Source organism: Augochlora pura, chromosome 10 (assembly GCF_028453695.1).
Source record: "Augochlora pura isolate Apur16 chromosome 10, APUR_v2.2.1, whole genome shotgun sequence".
In the NCBI taxonomy this organism is placed as follows: Eukaryota; Metazoa; Arthropoda; class Insecta; order Hymenoptera; family Halictidae; genus Augochlora; species Augochlora pura.
In genome coordinates, this window is record NC_135781.1 from 25,290,864 (window position 1) to 25,309,835 (window position 18,972).

The 18,972-nt window shown below is 43.5% G+C and overlaps 1 protein-coding gene across 1 annotated transcript in view; it reads left to right on the top strand.

Annotated features, from left to right (window-relative positions):
• Positions 1 to 18,972, top strand: part of Nckx30c (solute carrier family 24 member Nckx30C) — a 112,058-nt gene that overhangs the window by 22,707 nt on the left and 70,379 nt on the right. Inside the window, exon 2 of the mRNA XM_078193687.1 lies at positions 2,436 to 2,459. Within this exon, the coding sequence (XP_078049813.1) occupies positions 2,436 to 2,459 (24 nt within the window). The remainder of the gene's footprint in view (positions 1 to 2,435; positions 2,460 to 18,972) is intronic.

The following is an 18,972-nucleotide window of genomic DNA, read 5'->3' on the forward strand; positions in this document are numbered from 1 at the left end:
CGTCGAGGTTAACTTTCGGCCGAGCTTTCATCGTTCGTCAAATGGTACAGCGGAATTTTAATCTTCCTAATAGGCAGCCCCGAGTTATTAGCTTCTTGTGTCAGGACCGATAGGGTTTACGTCGCTTTTGGAAAGTTGCCTCGAAAATGCGTAGGCAAATATACGCACGTAACAGCGTGAATCGATGTAGTCGTGGCAATCGAGAAAATCGTTGATATTATATATAATGTATGCATTGTACGCTCTATATATACAATATTGTGTGCTCTATATATGTACTGTATTCTCGATATATGCATTGTATACCCTCTCTCTATACGTATATATTGTATACGCTATATATCTATTGCGTATTCTATACATGTATTGTGTACTCTCCATATATATTGCATACTCAATATCAATCATCCATTATGTACTCAATGTTCATACATCTCAGCATAAAATAATAATGAATGCGTTTCTTCTTATAATCGTTTTACGGAACGAGTCTTGCCATTTCGGGCGCAATTAACAAAACGCATGTCGAATAAGGCATATTAAACTTTTTTATTCGATAACATATAATGTTGGGAAGATAAAAAATGTATTACGTGTTATTCGATAAATGTACAGTTAATTGCGCCTGAAAAACAAACGAAAGCCACAGCAATTCATCGGGCCATAGTAATCGGATCGACTACCCTACAATATTGGTATTTTGAAGCTGCCTTGATCACCGCAAATCAGACTGCAGAAACACTTAATTGAATCGGCCGAAGTGTCCAGAAAGTTTCGACAGGTGACCGTCGAAGCCGCCGCGCCGGGAGCCGTGGGAGACAGGTAGCTGGACGGGTCCGCGACACGCGCAGCGGAATCGCGCCGATCAGTTTGTTTTAATTACTCGCCGTCGGAATTGCGATCGATCCAATCGAACGTGCACCCCGCGGCCTCACCACCAATCATCGTCATCGTCGTCAGCCTCGTAATTACTACGGACTGCGACGGCACTTGTTATCGCTCGACGCGAGCTTTCGTTCCGCTCTGCTCCGCTCTACCCACTCCCGCAAACGCTTGCGAGATGTTCGCGAACCCTGGGCAGAAAAGAAAGGGCAGCAGCTACCTAGATAGAAAGAGAGAAAGGGAGAGGGAGAAAGGAGGTCCCTATCAATCGAAGGTCGCAATTATTCGAGGCGATCGAAACTTACTTTTTCAAGGATCTCGATTCGTCTTTTTCTTTCCCTCTCTCTCTCTCTCTCTCTCTCTCTCTCTCTCTCTCTCTCTCTTTCCTACCTCCAACGAGCTTATCTTTTTCTATCCTGCCTCGCGGTCTCTCTTTTTGTTCTCCTTTTTCTTGCTCTTCTTCTACGCCCTGTGCTTTCCCTTCGCTCGTTAATCGAGCGACCTTCGGCCTGGCTTTCGTAGCCGCGTGCTGCCGGTGGAACGTATTCACTCACTTTTTTCGCCAGTGCGATAACCTTTCGCGTCGCCGCAAAAACTTTCGGTTTAATTTGATAACGGTCATGTTTATTCCATGACGCTCGTTTGGTAGCAGTTTACCGAGTCGCGAGTCGAAGGTACCGATATTGTTGTGGGAATTCTTGCAAAGAAAATTGCAAGTTACTCTTGTACAATTTCTCGTGTACAGTTACTCTTGTAATAGTGTTCTTAAACTCTTACTCTTAATGTCGGCCTCGGAATAAAGACATTATATCTTTAATTCACTAAATATATGAATATTATTCATTTCGTTACACTTTTATAAAAGTCTAAGAATAAAAATCGAAACGTAGTCGTACGAAAACAAACGAAGACATATCTGAAAGAAATCTTAGTGCAATGGGTTAAATAAATACTTAAATTAGAATTAGCTTCACGGGATGATTTTGTACAATACAGTCATATTTAAATATTTTTCTGCAGATTCTTTTAGTTCAAATAAAGTGCTGTTAAACTGTTCAACATGTTAATGATTAATAATAGACGCGTTAAGTTTGTCAAAAATAGCAGAGGTTGATATTCTTTTAAAATTTTTAGGGTTCTAAGTTGATCGATAAACAATGAGAGCTACATTCTTTGAGCATCGCAGGGGTGACAGATTTTCAGAACGCTTCCGGCGCAAATGTAATGAAATTTGCAACAATTTGGTGCCGAAAGTTGGTTTTCGTGAGTCATGTTTGTTCCATCGACAGCGCATTTCCGGACGCGACACGGCCTGATCTCGATGTGCACAATGATCTCTATCGATGTGAAAACGCTTCCTGCGTGCATCCGCATATATGTATACATATATGTATACGTATTTGTGTATATATATGTATATGTATGTACAGCCGTGTGCAATCGTACGTGTGCGTGTGTGTGCGTGTTGCCTAGCGAAATCACTAGCCGCCAACAAAAACAACTACTCGATTGTCGTTACTGTGATTTTGTAACTGGGTGTTTCTTGCTTGCAGCACCAGAGCGCCGCCCAGGCATTGGTGAGTCGCATGTCCCTATCTTTCTTTCTTTCTTTCTTTTCCTTTTCTTCTTCTTCTTCTTCTTCTACATGTACTTCGCGATGGCACACAACTTCCGGTTGCTATACTTACGCCATTAATACGCCGATCGTGAATGACAGCTGTCCACAATACTCTGCTTAATTGTGTTTGACACTAGGTGGTAGGTGACATTATAATTGTACATTTATGCGAAATTTATTTAATACGTTTGATCAGGCTTCGTAAAAGACAATGTTATGCCAAGAAAGTGCCGAAGATTTAAATTTTCTGGAGGGAAGAGAAAATACTGTTATCTTCAAGCTATTAACAAAGTTTGATTCATTTTGACAGTTACATGTAATTAAGATTACAATAGCTTGGAAACAAAATAAAGTTCTTTTTTATTTCTTACATGAATAAATTTATGAAGAAGAAATGTTGTAGAAAGTACTGAAGTATTGATTCTTTAAACCAGCAAGCACTCTAAGTATCAAACTATCGTAAATAGCTTAGGGATGTCAAGATATAGAGAATATTAAAAACATTGAAATATATTTCTTTAAGATCGTGTTTTAAGTTTTTTATTAAGAACTATTGCAAAAATTGTTATTTTGTGATATTTCAAGTAAGCTATTATGAAAGTCACGATATTTACGATCCATATATTCTCACATTGTCTTTTACAAAATCGACGTTGAACATAGAAGCAATGCCATCTCCATTATTTATAACTATTTATCAGGAGACGTACCTAAGTGGTAAAAAGACATAATTTCCGAATTTGGGCACTTACAATGTTTTCTACAAACACGTCTGAATTGTCTCATTGTACAAACTTGCAAAAATATTGGCGAGACAAGTTTTTGAAAGCCGAAGTATTGTGAACAGTTGTCGCAGTTTCGCAGTGGATACCAGGCCTCTTATTTCGAAAGGGAGGCGTCTCTTCCTCCGAGATCTTCGACAAATATCGAGGAGAGACCTGGTGACCCAGCGCCGGTTATGGTCCTCGAAACGGCCATTTGTCGCGCGTAACTCTAGCAACCCAGAACACGAACTTGCATGATTCTGTGTACTTTGCCACGTCGTGTGCCTTTGATCGATGTTCGCGGCCCTAACTGCCGAAACCGCCGGCGTTCCGAGAGTCCTCAGCCTCTTCAGGGTTTGCCGGAGTCCTGCCGAAGGATACGTGACTCCGGGACACCTTGCAGATCAGGCTGGAGCATCGGCGGATCTGGACTTCGAAACTCGACACTTTGATCGCCTAGTTCGTGACCTCGAATCCAAAACTGTGGTTCATTTTTGGAAAGTGGTCCTCGAGCAGTCGGCTACGTACACGCGTGGCAATCAAAGTGTTCGATTACTCGAATTGGCCAGGTGCCAAGCGATTCAAACCCCTTCATCGAATTTACACCTTCTCGCTTTGGACGATTGTTATGAATGATTCACCGAGGAGTATTTTCCTCTTCGTTTCTTTGTACTCCTTGGATCGTCTTCGGTGATCTTCCAGAGGGAGCGAGGTGTGAATTTGAATTAACATTGATCATTTATTATTTAAGGGGTTGTTGCAAAAGCAGTTCCGCTTTCGGAAAAGCGAAATTACTTTTGCAATAACCCGACGGAGTAGAGGCTTGTCCACGTTGTACCCAAGCAATTTTTCAGAGGATGCCGGAAGAGCGTTCTTCTGGGAGATTGTAATCTTGCATTGTAAACAGTAGAGGATTTAATAGAGATTTCATATGGAATCCTTAGAGATTAGAGTGTGATCCTTTGTAGAACGACAGAACTTACACTAGAGCCCTTTAGATAACAAAGGAATTGTCTGTAGAAAATGTGTAGCAATTAATCTCCAACAACCCCTTTAAATATAGATTTGATTCCGATACTTCGACGCTCGCCAACAGATGGTCTCCTTTCCCGAGAGCTACCTGGCACGTTCCTGTTCGTATCTATACTGTCCTCAAACGTCCTACGAATATCTCCGCGTTTAGGGGAAGGCCCGCTAGGTAGCCAGAGTTCTTTAGCGGGCCTAGTGCAAGACACGCAGCCATCGGAAGAAGGGTAGGGGCCATTTTATCCTCCTCACTGTGGTTACCGATGCCAGCGCGATGGCATCTTCTACAGATGGGATACTAGAGATATTATACAGGGTGTCCCATTTTTTAAGTTTCAAACTTTGTCAGTGTATTCTATGGCACAAAGTAGGAAAACAATGATATGTAAACATAGGTCATACAGAGCTTTGTTAAGAAGTTATAACAATAATTCGTTGCTTACCTAAGACTCTTAACAGTCCGCACTTGGCTTGATTTTACTGTACGTCAACGACTATTGGGACCTTTAGCTAAAATACTAAATCTAACAAATCTTATTAAAACAATATTGTTGACATAAATAACAGCAATTTGGTTAGTATTCCTCTTTTGAATTTTTGTTATAACTTCTTAACAAAGTGCCATTAGACTTACTTTGTGCCATAGGATACACTGACAAAATTTGAACCTTAAAAACTGGACACCCTGTATATGCAACTGCTGTCCCTCGCTGCCGGTAGACGTGGCGCTGTAATACCTTATCAAAAGAAGACAGGTTTACACATCCTACTGTGCTCGTCGATCTCCTGGACTTCCGTGGTCGATTACAATCCAGACACTGAGTTCCTGAAATCTACAGCGCCGTCATAAAAAAATCTACCAAAGCCATCTGGAAGCAGCAGTAAAGAACTGTCTGGGAGCCATTAAATCCAACATCATGCAGCAACACGATGCACACCGTCTACAGGCCGGGGCACACTTACTATCTCATATGACTTGGTTGCTGATTCTTGATAGTGTACTGTCGATCTCTTCAAGACGCATGGCATGCAGGAGTAGTGATCTTGGAACCCACTGATGATATGGCCAACAGAGAGATCCGGACGTCTTGTTTGATCTTATTGAGACATCCACCTGGGGTTTCAAGAGCTCAGGGTCCTAGCATGCAAGCGTCCACTTGCAACGGAGTCTAGAGGATCGGTACGCTAGGTTATGTAACACCTATCTACTTTCGACAGGATAATACAGCGACCCGTCTATCGACTGCGAGAAGCAGTCGTTGCATACATATCTCCAGTGTCCACCTGAAGGTTTAGACTTCGATCGTGGAAATGGAAAAATGTCATCGCCTCGGAATTGGTAACCACGGTTAGGAGGATGAAAAGGCCCCTAACTTTTTCCGACGGGAGCGTTTCGTCCTAGGCCCGTTAGAGAACTCTAGCAATCTAGCGGACCCACTCCTAAGCGCAGGGGTTGAGAACGATATGACGACGATATATACAGGGTGTCCCGGAAATCGTAGTACAATCGGGCAGGGGGTGATTCTACATCGAAAAAGAAGAAAATATTTTGGTATAACATTTTTTCATCCGGTGCTCCATTTTCGTGATAATCGACTTCAAAGTTCGTTCAACTTGTAAACGATTTGATACAATTTGCTTGTCGTGTATTTTACTGCTCCGCTTGTCTCAGTCCGGGACAGTGTTTACAAACAGTGATAATTGTGCGGTTGAAACGTTAAACATTTGTTACACATTTGGAAAATAAGATTACTGAGGCACTCGAAAAATGAAAAAGCAATAACAGCTTACAATCTGTCCAGATGTCATTAATTCATCGAGCAAACATATGTATCCAGCAACGAGGAGGAGCATTGTGATAGTAAGTAGTATAAAAGAATATAAAATGAGTAATCAGTAGACACACATTCTGTTGTTTCAACCGCACAATTATCACTGTTTGTGAACACTGAAATACACGACAAGCAGTTTGTATCAAATCGTTTACAAGTTGAACGAACTTTGAAGTCGATTATCACGAAAACGGAGCGCCGGATGAAAAAATGTTATACCAAAATATCTTCTTCTTTTTCGATGTAGAATCACCCCCTGCCGGATTGTACTACGATTTCCGGGACACCCTGCACAGATGGAGACGTGCCAGGTTAGCTTTCGGAAAAGGTATCTATCTGCTGGAAAATGTCGAAAGTATCCATCACAAACTAAAGAGAACTGAATTAAACGAAGTTCGGTAATGCGTACACGGAGCATGTGTCAGACTATCGCTCCATGAAATGCGCGGTGAACAAAGAGGAAAAAAGCATAAATGATCCGCTTCCAGTACAATATTACAGCTGCGGGCTATTTCACGTCAAATGATAACACTCCGTATACACATGCTCCTGGATTTTGTATAAAATTGCATAGCGATGGTGGAGCTACGCGTGCCGTGCAAAAATCGATACCCGGTCCCTCGACGTAGCTCGAACTTTCAAAATTTATTTGCAGCGTCTGTGAAGTGTCCCCTCAGTACTTTGTATATTTCACGTCGGCGCACGCATGATCGCCGAAGTTACAAATTTTTTAAAATTATCTCCGATCAATACCCGCAGCAACGTACGAGAAGCTTGCGAATATGTTATTTCACAATTCAGAAAAGCATAAAGAACATCGAGACATCGAGATTGAGAGATTGCGGAGAGCTTCGCTGGCCCAATCTCGCGAGAATGTGGCTAAAATCACACTTCGATTGTCCGAAATTCTGGTATCGGAATTTTGTATTTTTCAAACACGTTGTTTCTGTAAACATAGCGACTCCTACTAATACATGTTTCAAAACGTTATAACTTTCTTCAAATTAGACTACATGATTTGAATTTTTTTTAATGATAAAGAGACTAGTATACCACACAATGACAAAGTAAACGAAACGAAATAAAAGGCACTCGTTTTTTAACTCTTTGTTTCTGAACCTGCAATGAAAATTTAAAAAATGCTCTTTGTAGATTTGGATAAGTTATAATCATGCTGACAATTTAATCGAAATCAGTGAACGCAATGCCAAGTTAAAACTGCACATTTCTCGAGATACGCGAGAATTGATATAATCAAAAAAATTCCTTCACAAGCCTAATTGGTAAAAATTACAACAGCAGAGTAAAAGTTACCGGATGGTAATTTGACGTCGAAGTTCAGTCGACGTTTACCTCGCGTTTTACTGTCTCTAATAAAAGAGTCGACGTTGACGTCAGAGTAGCAGGTCACAAAATCCAGAAAATTCAATTAGCACGTGAGAGTTGAAACGCCTAAAGGGTTTCGTAACGGTTAAGGGAGCGACGGGCTTCGAACCGAAAGGTATAAATATTCAAGGGTACAAGCCGAGCCCGTGTTCCGCTGGTGTCCTCTCCGACTCGATTCTCGACTGCGGCCTCATTGTCACCTTCGACTTTAGCCGCGGCGCAGCTCTGATCTATCTCTCCTCATGAAGCACCCTTGGTACCGGGATGCACCGGAGCGGAGGCGCAGCAGCAGCGGAATCGGTCGGTCGCGCGAGAGAGCGAGAAGTGGCAGCCGCGACAAAAAAGAATCGTTTATCCACACCCTCAACCCCGTTTCCGCATAATAGATACGTGGGGACACGTACACACGCAGCGCACGTTCGCCGGGCGAACACGCGGCCCTCCCCTCCCCTCTCCCCCCGCCCCTCGCGGAGGGAAATAGAGAGCAGAAAAATCGCAAGTAGGACTGCCGCGGAAGAAGTGCACGTGCGCGGGTCCTCCGCTCGATAACAACATCCATCGGTAGTCCCCGGTGAGTACGAAACGGTTCGAGACCACTTCGGATCGGCGGAAAAAGCCAGCCGCCACCGATCGGCACCGTTCTCGCTCGCCTCTTTGTTCCTGGAATCGCGCTCGCAACAAGCCGCGCTTGCTGGACGAAACGCAGAATTTAAGTCCAAGGTCGGAAATAACATCCCACTCACTCGACCTTTTTACAACTCGTTTCGTGCTGAAAGCTTACGTGTACGAAATCCCTTAATGGTGTGTGCATTAATTGCCGAGCATAGAGAACGAACAGAAAATCTGTTCCTCTCTTCGGTAATTATTATAGATCGACGTTCTGAAATTTATTACATTATTTTCAGTTTATTAATATTATTAAAAAAGAGATAACGCTTTCGTTTAATTAATGCTTTTTAAAATCAACCGCTTTCCGTACCGTTTTTTCTCCGGTTACGAAAACTAGAAGTTTTTCAATTATAATAATTTCTTAAAAGAAGAAGGTGCTCCAGAAAAAGCCTCTGCAATATTAATTTCTCCCGGGGAAGAATTATTATAATAGCGCATGCCTGAGTAACGAAATATATTCAACAATTTTTTATGGAAAGAGCTTTATAACTTCAGCAATTAAGAAATCAAAAATATGAAACCGGTCATACAACTGACAGTGCCGTTTTTAGTACTATATATGATATGATATCATATATGATATCATATTATCATATCATCGTATCATACGATCGTGCGGAGTCTTTAAAAGAATATGCTCTTATCCAGCTAGCTACATCCAAGCTAAAAATTCGGGGTGTGTTTGAACTCGATAGATCCTAGCCCACGCGTCAATTACAAGCTGAGTATGATTGATGTCGGACACCGATTAAGCGAGGATAATTTGCGGACATCCACCTTCCCGCTGATTCGAGTTGCCCGAAGTTATTCCAAGGGCGAAAAACGCGCGGGCCGCCTGATCCACTCGAGCCGAGCCCCAACATTCGGTTTTTGGTGCCTGCCGCTTGCCCCTAAATCATCTGCGGCGATAATTCTGCTGGAAACATTAGGCTAGGGAGCTGCTACTTTGGCAGCACCGAGTCAGTCGCAGCGATTAACCCTTCTGCTCCCGTGCGAATCGAGAAGAACCTGCGATTATATAGGTACTTGACTGATCGAAAGCTTCTGCGATGAGATTGTAACGTGTAGCGGATTGTTCGACTAAAAAAAAATTCATTCGTATAATTATCTTCGATAAATATTTCTCCGAAACATACCGAATAATGTCGAACTCTGATTCGAGAACGCGTAATGAAGGCAGCAAGGTGTCTACATAAATTCTGCCTTGTAATTCTCACAAAGCGACAGACATCCTTAGTCTGGCTTAGTTTAGTCTAGCGACTCGTATTTGCATAAAACTTCGCAGCCTAGTTAATACCGGAATGTTCGTGTTTTCTGGTCAAATATTATGCTGTTCCAAGAACAATGATAGCGTAGAACCTAAACTGCAAAAGATCTGCCAGGCAAACATTCATCAACAGATGTTCTGTCAAAGGAAACCAATTTCATTCGCAATTAGTAGACCGTGAGTTTTTACGCAAAATGAAAATGGTTTGCGCAAGCTGCAAGATGCAGCAAGTACATACGAGGTGTTTGCTTCTCTCCAGAAGAATCTTAACGAGTTGAAAACAGTGCAACGGTATGGTGAATTTTCTTGTTAAGAAAAGAAATCTGAAAACAGTTTTATTCCATCGCGTTTGATGTGTTCAATTTTCGGAAAACTGCATAAAATCCGCAGTTTAATCGAGATTAGAGAGAAATCGTTATTCAGAAATCTAAAACGGTACCAACGTCGCTTTATACGAATTTAATTATTCAAAACGACTCGCACGTTCAAAGGCAGGAAGAAACGTTCTCCGTTTAGCCCGCAGGCACCACGGCGCTGCGTCAGAAGACTTCTCCATTGAATCTAATAAATAGGAATACGATTCGGCTGGCATCGGTTCGCGGGAAATATGATAGCAGCCCGGTTTCTCATGAATATTCAGCTTTTAAAGTAAACATACACCTACAATGAATACGTAACTCGGCTTGTTACGAAATTATTAACAACAAGGCAACTCTTGCGAGCACGTTCGCGAAATAAATCATAAGGCGAGGGGTTGGTCGCGCGCATGAAATAATATGCGAACTTCGGTGCCGCGGGGCAGCGAAACATTTTAACAGCGGCTTGGCTCGGCATTGTCCACCGCGGTGACCTTTCGAGCACGGCTATAGCTACGTGCATGACCGCCGCGACGGGATCTTCTAGCGAAAAGATTAGCCCTCGTGCTACGTAGAGTCAACACGATACTGCGAGGAGGGACATTCACTTGCCGTGCCGCGATAACCTTTTTAATACAATTTTTTACAACTTCTCTTGCCACGCGTTGCGACGGAACTGCAGATTAATAAAACTATAATGCAGCAATTAATACAATGTTGTAACATGACTTCATTTTCAAAGCGTCTTCCCGTCCGGATCGCAAACGTTTCCCGGTGGTGGATACGAGATTATCACCGTCCGGCGAACACCAAAATAAATATAGAACAATATAGAATACATAAATCAATTAAAATTAAACGAAATATAACATGGGTTAAAATGGGTAGCATAGAATTAAATAGAGAAAAGTGGTAATGAAAAGGTAATTAGAATAGAATGAACGTAAAGCGAGATCAAATAATGTAAAATAAATAGAGTACAGTTGAGTAAGATAAATAGATAAAATAAAGAAATGCTAATGATTTCATCAGTGAAATGAAAACATCTGGATTAAAATTACAGACGTAACATAGGTGCGGATAAATCAATAATACTATATGGCGTGAGGTAAAACAGGAAATACGTTGCTAGAGGAAGTCTACGCGGTGAACACAATGCAATGGTCGAGTCGTGGAAACTGCGAGTAACGTCGACAAAGAAAATCTTTGGCGGAGAAAATTAGTGGCTCTTTCGCGGAGAAAACCGGCAGTCTCCTTGCGGAGGAAATCGGTGGGTATTTCGCGCTCCCTATTGTTATTCGAGCGAAAGTTCCAATAACGCCAGATTAATTCAGACGCCTCCCGGAAACCTCGTCGTCAGGGATTTTCCTTTCCGGGATTGTTTTACGAGAACCGAAGAGCGACGGCGTAGACGACGTCGGCGACGACGACGACGTCGCTTTGAAATTCCGATCGGTATTCCGGCTGAATTAATCAGTATCGATCCAGGCGAATGCTGTTGCGGCTGGCGGTCCGCCCTTCCCGCGTCGCATTCGCGAATATTTTCCATTCGGCTGAGTTATACAGGCTGGCGTAGCCCGATTCCAAGGGAACGCGACGCCACCGGGTTCGATAAACCCTCGTGCTTCTAATACTCGCGGCCTGCCGGACTCATGGTTGCGCCTGCCGCACAACTGCTATGACCACCATCGCGGTTCAGCTAACTTTGGCGGATCGCTGTCCAGGGAATTGCATACTGCAAATTTCATCCGCTTCGCTTCTTCGTCTTGGAAACGCTGTTTTATTGTGGAATTGAATAGAGGGCGGAGCGGTTCGGCGTGATGGCGCGAAACGTGAAAAAGTACGCTTTTTAAACTGTTTTAACATTCATTAATTTGTAACTTCTCCAGCTTGGAAACTTCGAGGCAGGTTATATCTTCTGCATTTCAATTTGTCTCATGGCTACGTTGATGAAGGCAATTTCTTAATTACTGTACAAATAGGACTTGAAAGGAGTGGTGAACGTTTGGTGAATTTTGTTCCACGTTGCTACAAGACTGATATAATAATTATTAATATAGTGATAGTAAGAATGACGATAACGACGATAATAATAAAAAAATAGCAGAAATAGCATATGCGGAAAAAAATAAAAAATAAATCGTCCATTAGGCGAAGAAGTTAGAGGTACTTTGTCGTCTTCCGAAATTTATGACTCTCATAGAGTAAATAATTTATGAAGAATGCATTGCGAGTATGCCTGCAAAGAGCCTAGTCGATTAAGGATCCGTAGCTTCTCTCCCAAAGTGACCTGTTAATTAGGACACCCTAAATGGGGAGGGGCTAATTCGAAAGTGGAAGGCGAACACAAAAGAGGGTGGGACAACGTTGCAGGGATAAAATTTTGCACAGATGAGTTTTTCTTGGTCAGCTATCGAACGGTATAATAGCAATTGAAAACCCCCTAAGGGTAGTTTTGACCGGCCGGGGCCCTTCTATGCAAGATAAATATTGTTTGTCTCTCTCTACATAAATTTTCAAAATGCGCAGTATGGTTGAAAATCTGAAAGCTCTCGAGCAACAGTTCCCTGGATCGTGATTAATAGAGTACGGATCTTTAGACGTAATAAAATCGATCTTCATATATTGTATCGAAGTTGAGTGAAAGAGAAAGTTTCTTCTGTCGTCAATCATTTCAGTGAGTTAAGAGACAATACATGATTGAACTTAAATTTATTGAGTATTTTCCAATATTTGAAATTTCGCTCGTCCATTTGTATAATAAATGCATAAAATCCGCAATGCGATGATTAGATTTAAAATTTCAGGAGACGCGATAACAGGAAAGAAGCCGAATGCGGCCCAATATCCATCAGATTCAGACGTTAACCGTGACATAATTTATGTTCGCGACCCCGAGTCACCCGCAGCGCGCGTCCGATGCAGGTCATTTCGTGCGGCACGAAGAAATTTACTGTTGTCAGACAGCGCGGAAAATCCAATCGCGCGGATAATCGAATTGTCGAGCCGATGAATCGGGCTGTAGCGCGGCCCCGCCGATCGATTCCACTTTTTATCGACTCGCGTGTCGTTGGTCTTCGGCCGTCCGGCTCAAGAAATTTCAGCTTTCTTGTTTCCCGCGGAATCGAGATCGTTGACTGGCACTCGAGAGCCGAGGAGACAGACAGACAGAGAGAGAAAGAGAGAGAGAGATCCCGACGCTAGCGGATCGGATCGAATCGGATCGGATCGGCGATATTCCTCTTATCCGAAGAAAGGGAGCGTCCGGATAAGATTTGCGAGGATCCTCGCGTTCCGTGCGCTCCTTTGTCGCGCGTTCTCTATGAGAAAAGTTCCGGCCAATGATTTTCCTGGGACGACGAACTGGGTCGCCGGCAAAAGTCGCGTAATTGCGTCCCTATCGGTTTCGATAGCCGATTTCGAGCCCGGCAGAACTCGCCGGGAGAGTTTCGCCAGCCAAAGTAGCCGCGGCTGGCGCAAACTTCGCGAACGCAGATCTCGAGCGACTCTCGTTCTCCTCTATTCTCTATCTCTCCCTCTTCCATCTCGGTCCCTCGGTCCGTTCGGTCCAAATAACGCTGCACGCCGCGCCATGCCGCGATAAGCTCTATTATCGTGGCTCGGCGACACGTCCCGCCGAGAACGGAAACAGTAATCGGTCTCGACCCAAAAACCCGCCCCTTCGAGCTGCTCCCGTGTCCTTTCGCTTCCACCAAAATAATTTTAATGACGCAGCTCTTACGGTTTATTTCCACTTGGTCTACGCAAAATTTAAATCTTCATTTACAAAAATTCGGTTATCCCGTGCTAACAGTGGTGTTTTAAATTAAACTAAGTCGATGCCTCGTTATTAAATTTCCAAGTAAATAATTATTGTAAAGAGCTGCGTATTGGCAAAGCAATTTATGTAGCAAAATGGACTTCGATAAACGTGCCACCTTCCGAAAGGTAACGAAATACGTTGAAATTGGTAGAGTTACCGTGCTCCCCGAAGTACCTGTATTACGGCTTTCAACTATTTAAATTTAAGGGGCGCATTTTACGACACTTCTCACGATACTTCAGGAGATAGGTCTTCGATCCCCGGCTTCACGGGTTATTTTCCCGTCGCAAGCATCGAGGCTGCTATAAAAAAAAAATGCGTCATTTATTTATCGATGCTCTACTTTTCGCCAAGTTTCCCCTGCAAGTGCTATATCGCCAAGTAGTTTCAGCCTATAAGATTGCCAAGTGAAATAGTTTTGTTTCACAACTGCGGCAATCTATCCGAAGGAAGTTTAGAGGCCCCCGATTAATTATGAGCGCGGCCCCGCCAGGGCGTAGACATTTTCGATACCCTTCTATCTGTCTCATTTCCTTTCACTTAGCATAATAGGTGTGCATACGAGGTAAGGATTTAAGGATGAGAAATTACAAAATTTTCAACGACTGCTGCAAGAAAAATGTATCAATTTTTAGGATTATTTCAATTTATAATCAATACGTTCCCGTCAGAATTTGTCAACGTTCGATGAACCTAATTGAAGCTGAAAGATTGTATTTTACGATAAAACTGCATAGATGTACAAAGAAATACAAAAATGTGCGGGAAAATCTCCCACAACGCGAAGAAGGAGATGCAACCTATAAACCAGCAATTAGGTCAACAAAAACCGGTAGGATCGATGGAGAAGGTTTCCAAGATCGTTTCGAATCGCATCCGGAAGACCTCGAGCAGGATCACGATCACGCGATCACAGCAGCGCCGTGGTATCGCGCGTTAATTCTTGGTGAAAACGGTGGCCCGCGGGGATCCTCGCGTGACCACGCGGAACCACCGTGGCATTACACTAATGCCCCGGTTATAAACGATATTAACCGTCAGCCGGGCCGCGTTCCGCGGACATTAATTCCGGTTAACACCGGGCAACGGTTCGCGTCCGCCGTCGCAATAACGTTGGCTTTCTTTTGCCCGGCGAGCCGGTCCATATTCGGCGCGATTCGGTCGCCGGCGCCGAACCACGACCGCGGAAGTCCAAATTAAATGGCCGACACGGCCGACGGATTCGACGGACAAAGCGTCGGGGACAGAGTGTGATCGTCACCGCTCCGCCACGTTGCCATCGAGGCAACGGTCAGGGATCGAAGGTTTCGCGTGTGGATTACGCGATTTGCGGCTCGGAACGACGTTATTATACGGCAATAATTCTGTCCGGTCCCCGGGGAGCCGGCTTTAATGGGCCGGGGCCGTGGTCTTTTCGAACGGGACGTCCGCGGACGGCTTCTACAGTCGATAAAACGATCGGGACCGGAATTACAAAGACGGAAACCGGCGAATTTGCGGCTCAGCCGAATTGCTTCTGGGCCAATTGTGCCGCGCGAGCCTCCAGCCAGCTGCAGCCCGGCGATCCAATTGTTGCGAACTGCTCGAGAATAATCGGTCTTATGTCTCTTCTGTTATCCTCGGACGAACAGTGCAGAGATAGTTTCTCCTTTTCGATCTTCAACGAAACAGTTCGTCGTTAGATTTTTCATTAACCTTTCAAATGTGCCGAGCAATTTTTAAGCTCATTTTCGTACGCATCTTTTGCTGATAATAAACAATCATTCGAAAAAATTCTCATTCGAATAAAATCTTATTCGCGGGAATTTTTACTCGTCGATTGAAATTGTGTCCGTTACTCTATCTCTTATCTGTCATTCGAACAAAATATCGACCAACTCTGGCTGTAATACGTGAAATTACCATTTCTCTTTGACGAGTAAATCCACAGCCCAGAGATTAAGCATTTCATTAACGAGTCATCACCAAATAATAAATGATGCAGCAAAATGATAACTGTCCAACAATTACAAGTAAGCTGTCAAGAAAATAATCGAAACGAAAACGTTCAGAAGACCGTCAAAAGGGGTGATTTAAATTAAAGTAAACGTACCAAAGCATCGTTAACGTCACTCGAACCAGTTTCAAATACCATTACCATCGCGATCTAAACGAACGAATATTACCCGGCAATTACTGTATATAATTTATCCAGGAAGCAATTCATTTAACCGGGCGCCCGCCTCGGCAATCCCGGTCGGAATAAATTGGCGGGGGCCGCGAGCAAAAAGTTGTGAAAGCAAAAATCGAACGGGTCGCCGTTCCAATTTCCAGAGTGGAATAGAATTTGATTCGACCTCGGTTCCGTCGGGTCCGCGTATAAAAACGTAGATTTGCAAAGCGCGCGCACCGCGCCCTGTCGCCGTGCACCTGAAATTGACTGCACACACGCGCAACCGGCTCGGCTCGTCTCGGCACGGCGCGGCGGCACCACGTGTGCGCCACTGTCAACGCGCGACAGCGAACAGTCGGACGCGTTTCCCGGTAGCGAGGAAGTGCAGCAAACTTTTCTATATACAGTCCATTCTTCTTCAATCACATTTATCGACACCGGAGTTGCCGCGAGCTCGAATAAAACTCGAGCTGGCCGAGGGACGGTGAAACAAATATGAGACGCCCGACGCCTACGCGAGGGGAGTATGAATTATGAATGGCAGCGCACGTAGCGACCAATACTACCAGCGCGTCGACGAATATGGTCGCGGTCTATCTATACCTCGCGTCTAAAAAAGAGCTCAAAGACAAAGCGCGGACGTATCCTGGATCGGTCGTCAGTCGTGGATGGTCGGTGCAGGGGTGGCCGAGGGTAACAGTCGGCAACGGCGGGGGCGGGAGGGATTGGAAGACGGTGAATCGAAGCCAGAAGGTAGGCTGGACGATCATTTATTTACGGATATATTCCGGCAGGCCACGGTCCGAGCGCATGCCAGCCCCGCCGATACACTCCGATGCACGCCGCGTGCACTACAGGCCTTAATATTAGCCGCTGTTCCATTCATGCTACCGGGAACCTCTCCGATTCATTGGCATCCAATGGACCCCTTCGGTTCTACCGAAAACGCCACTCGAAACGTTTCTCGCCGCGTACCACGGAAAATGTTCTACCGTAGACGCGCTGCAAACATCCGCAATGGCAGTCGCATTTACCTGTTCTCTCTCCTGCATTCGTACCTACGAAAACCGTACACACGCCAGCCATTAGGCGTACGAGCATGATCTAGGTCGATTCCAGGTGAAATCTGTGAATGGTGATTTTTAATATTTTTTTCCATTTTGTTTCGTTATTTGTATTGGATGGATGCTCGCGTCGAGAAAATTCGTAGTCCGGCTGTACTTCATTTTTTCACTTTTGTTCGTTGATCTAAAATTTTGGAAATATTCTGTGAAGTAGGTACACTAAATACCTACAACGTGCTTTTTACGTCATTCGAATGAGTTGAATAGTTGCCGAGATAAACTCTTGCAAAGTTAAGGGTTGTTATTTTCATATTACTGTTGTGAGAGGATGCACATATATATTTAACACGATTTGAAATAACAGTAACTATAAATTTTAAATTTCCAGTAACATATGTCAAGTAGACCTATTATATGCTTCTTGATTCATGCGAATGTCTTTAATAGTACTCGAGATATACGCTTGCAAAGTTAGGAGTTATTATATCCATGGTATCGTCTCGATAGAAAGCATTACTATTCGACACCATTTTAAATGATTCATTTAAAATTTTGAAAACGATATATAAAATAGGGATAAAAAGGACCTGCGATATGCTTGTTGGTGCATTCGAATACCTTGAATAGTAACCGAGATCAAAATTAGAGAATTTCACAAAATGTGGATCCACGCAAATAATTTCTTGGAATATCGGTTAGAATATCTTTCCATAATTGTGTAATTATATCAAATCGAATTTTTCAAATCCATATCTCGTCCATCGATTCGCGCCGAGCCGACCAATTCCGCAGTTTTTCCTGCCGCGTGGCCCCGACGTACACGGAATAGTTCGAAACCAGTTTGTCGACGGTTTAATTGATTCCACCGTCGAACCGGGTCGTCGAACGCGGCGTATTTTGCGTTGCTCGACCCATTTTCCGGCAGCAGTCAAATATTTTAGCTGCTCGTTTGTTCAATTACTTTAATCTCGCGTTCGGTACAAACCGGTGCCGGATTCGCCGCGCCGTTCGCATAAACAGAGAAGAAAATCTATGAAAGACGTCGGGAACGTTCCCTTTGACCGGTCTTTATTTGCATTTCAACGTTCGGCTATAGCTCATCTAAATAACCAATAAGTACGATCTGAATTTCAAATACAATTCGACTTTCTTAATCTTGCGCTTTCTCTTCCTTTCGAAGACGATGTTACGTCCCCCATTTTGTGCATTGTTTCAGAGATTTTCTTCTATTTATTACCGTCCTGAATCATTTATAACTCGGGCTAGAACAAAATCAGATACACTACAATACGCTCGCAGTCGTATTTTATTAAATATTCGAAACGAAATTGTACTCGTCTACAATTAATGATGCGTATAATATTATCTATTAATGAAAATCTGTAGTTTCATATTTGTCTAACAAGAAATATTACTTGGTATAAACGCGATATTTTTCTCACAGTAATTTCAACTTCCATGTGAAAGAAGTCTCAATTTAACATTTCTATTATAAACCTGAAAGTTGTAATTGTTACAAACTTCTGTTTGTTTCTGGGCACACTAAAATATATTAGAGATACAATTAAATAGTTTAAATATATTTACCAGCATTCATCAAAACCTGTCAAAAGACAAACTGTCTATTATCCTTAAAATTGAGATAAACAAGGATTTGACAGTTTAGCTACAAGAAGATACTAATACTACGAACGATTCAACCAAAAGTTTATCTAAACGCAGAAGATTGAAAATGGAAGTTTTGCCGCAAGATCCTGTTTTCCGGAGCACTCTTGAGAGGTGCTTCGGTGAACCGAAGGAAACGTAGCTAGCCTATATCGGGAATCTGGTAACCGGTGCAAGCTGGTGTCGCGTCTGAATTCCCGAAACAAACGATCGCGAATTGTATTCCGTCGAGCCGGCGACGTGGAAACAGGAAAGTTTGCCTGCTCGAAGCAACCTCGTCCTTGGCGTGGCTGCAGCAAAAGATGTCGGTGACAATCGAGTGCCGGCTCGGCATTGTTCGATTGCGACGAAGAACCGTAGTCCAGATGAATCCGGTCCGCGACTCACTTGGCCTACTCGCCGCGTTTGCCTAACAGTGCGCTCTTGAAATACTGCCAGCGACGATAAACGCCCACGCTCCCGTTCAAT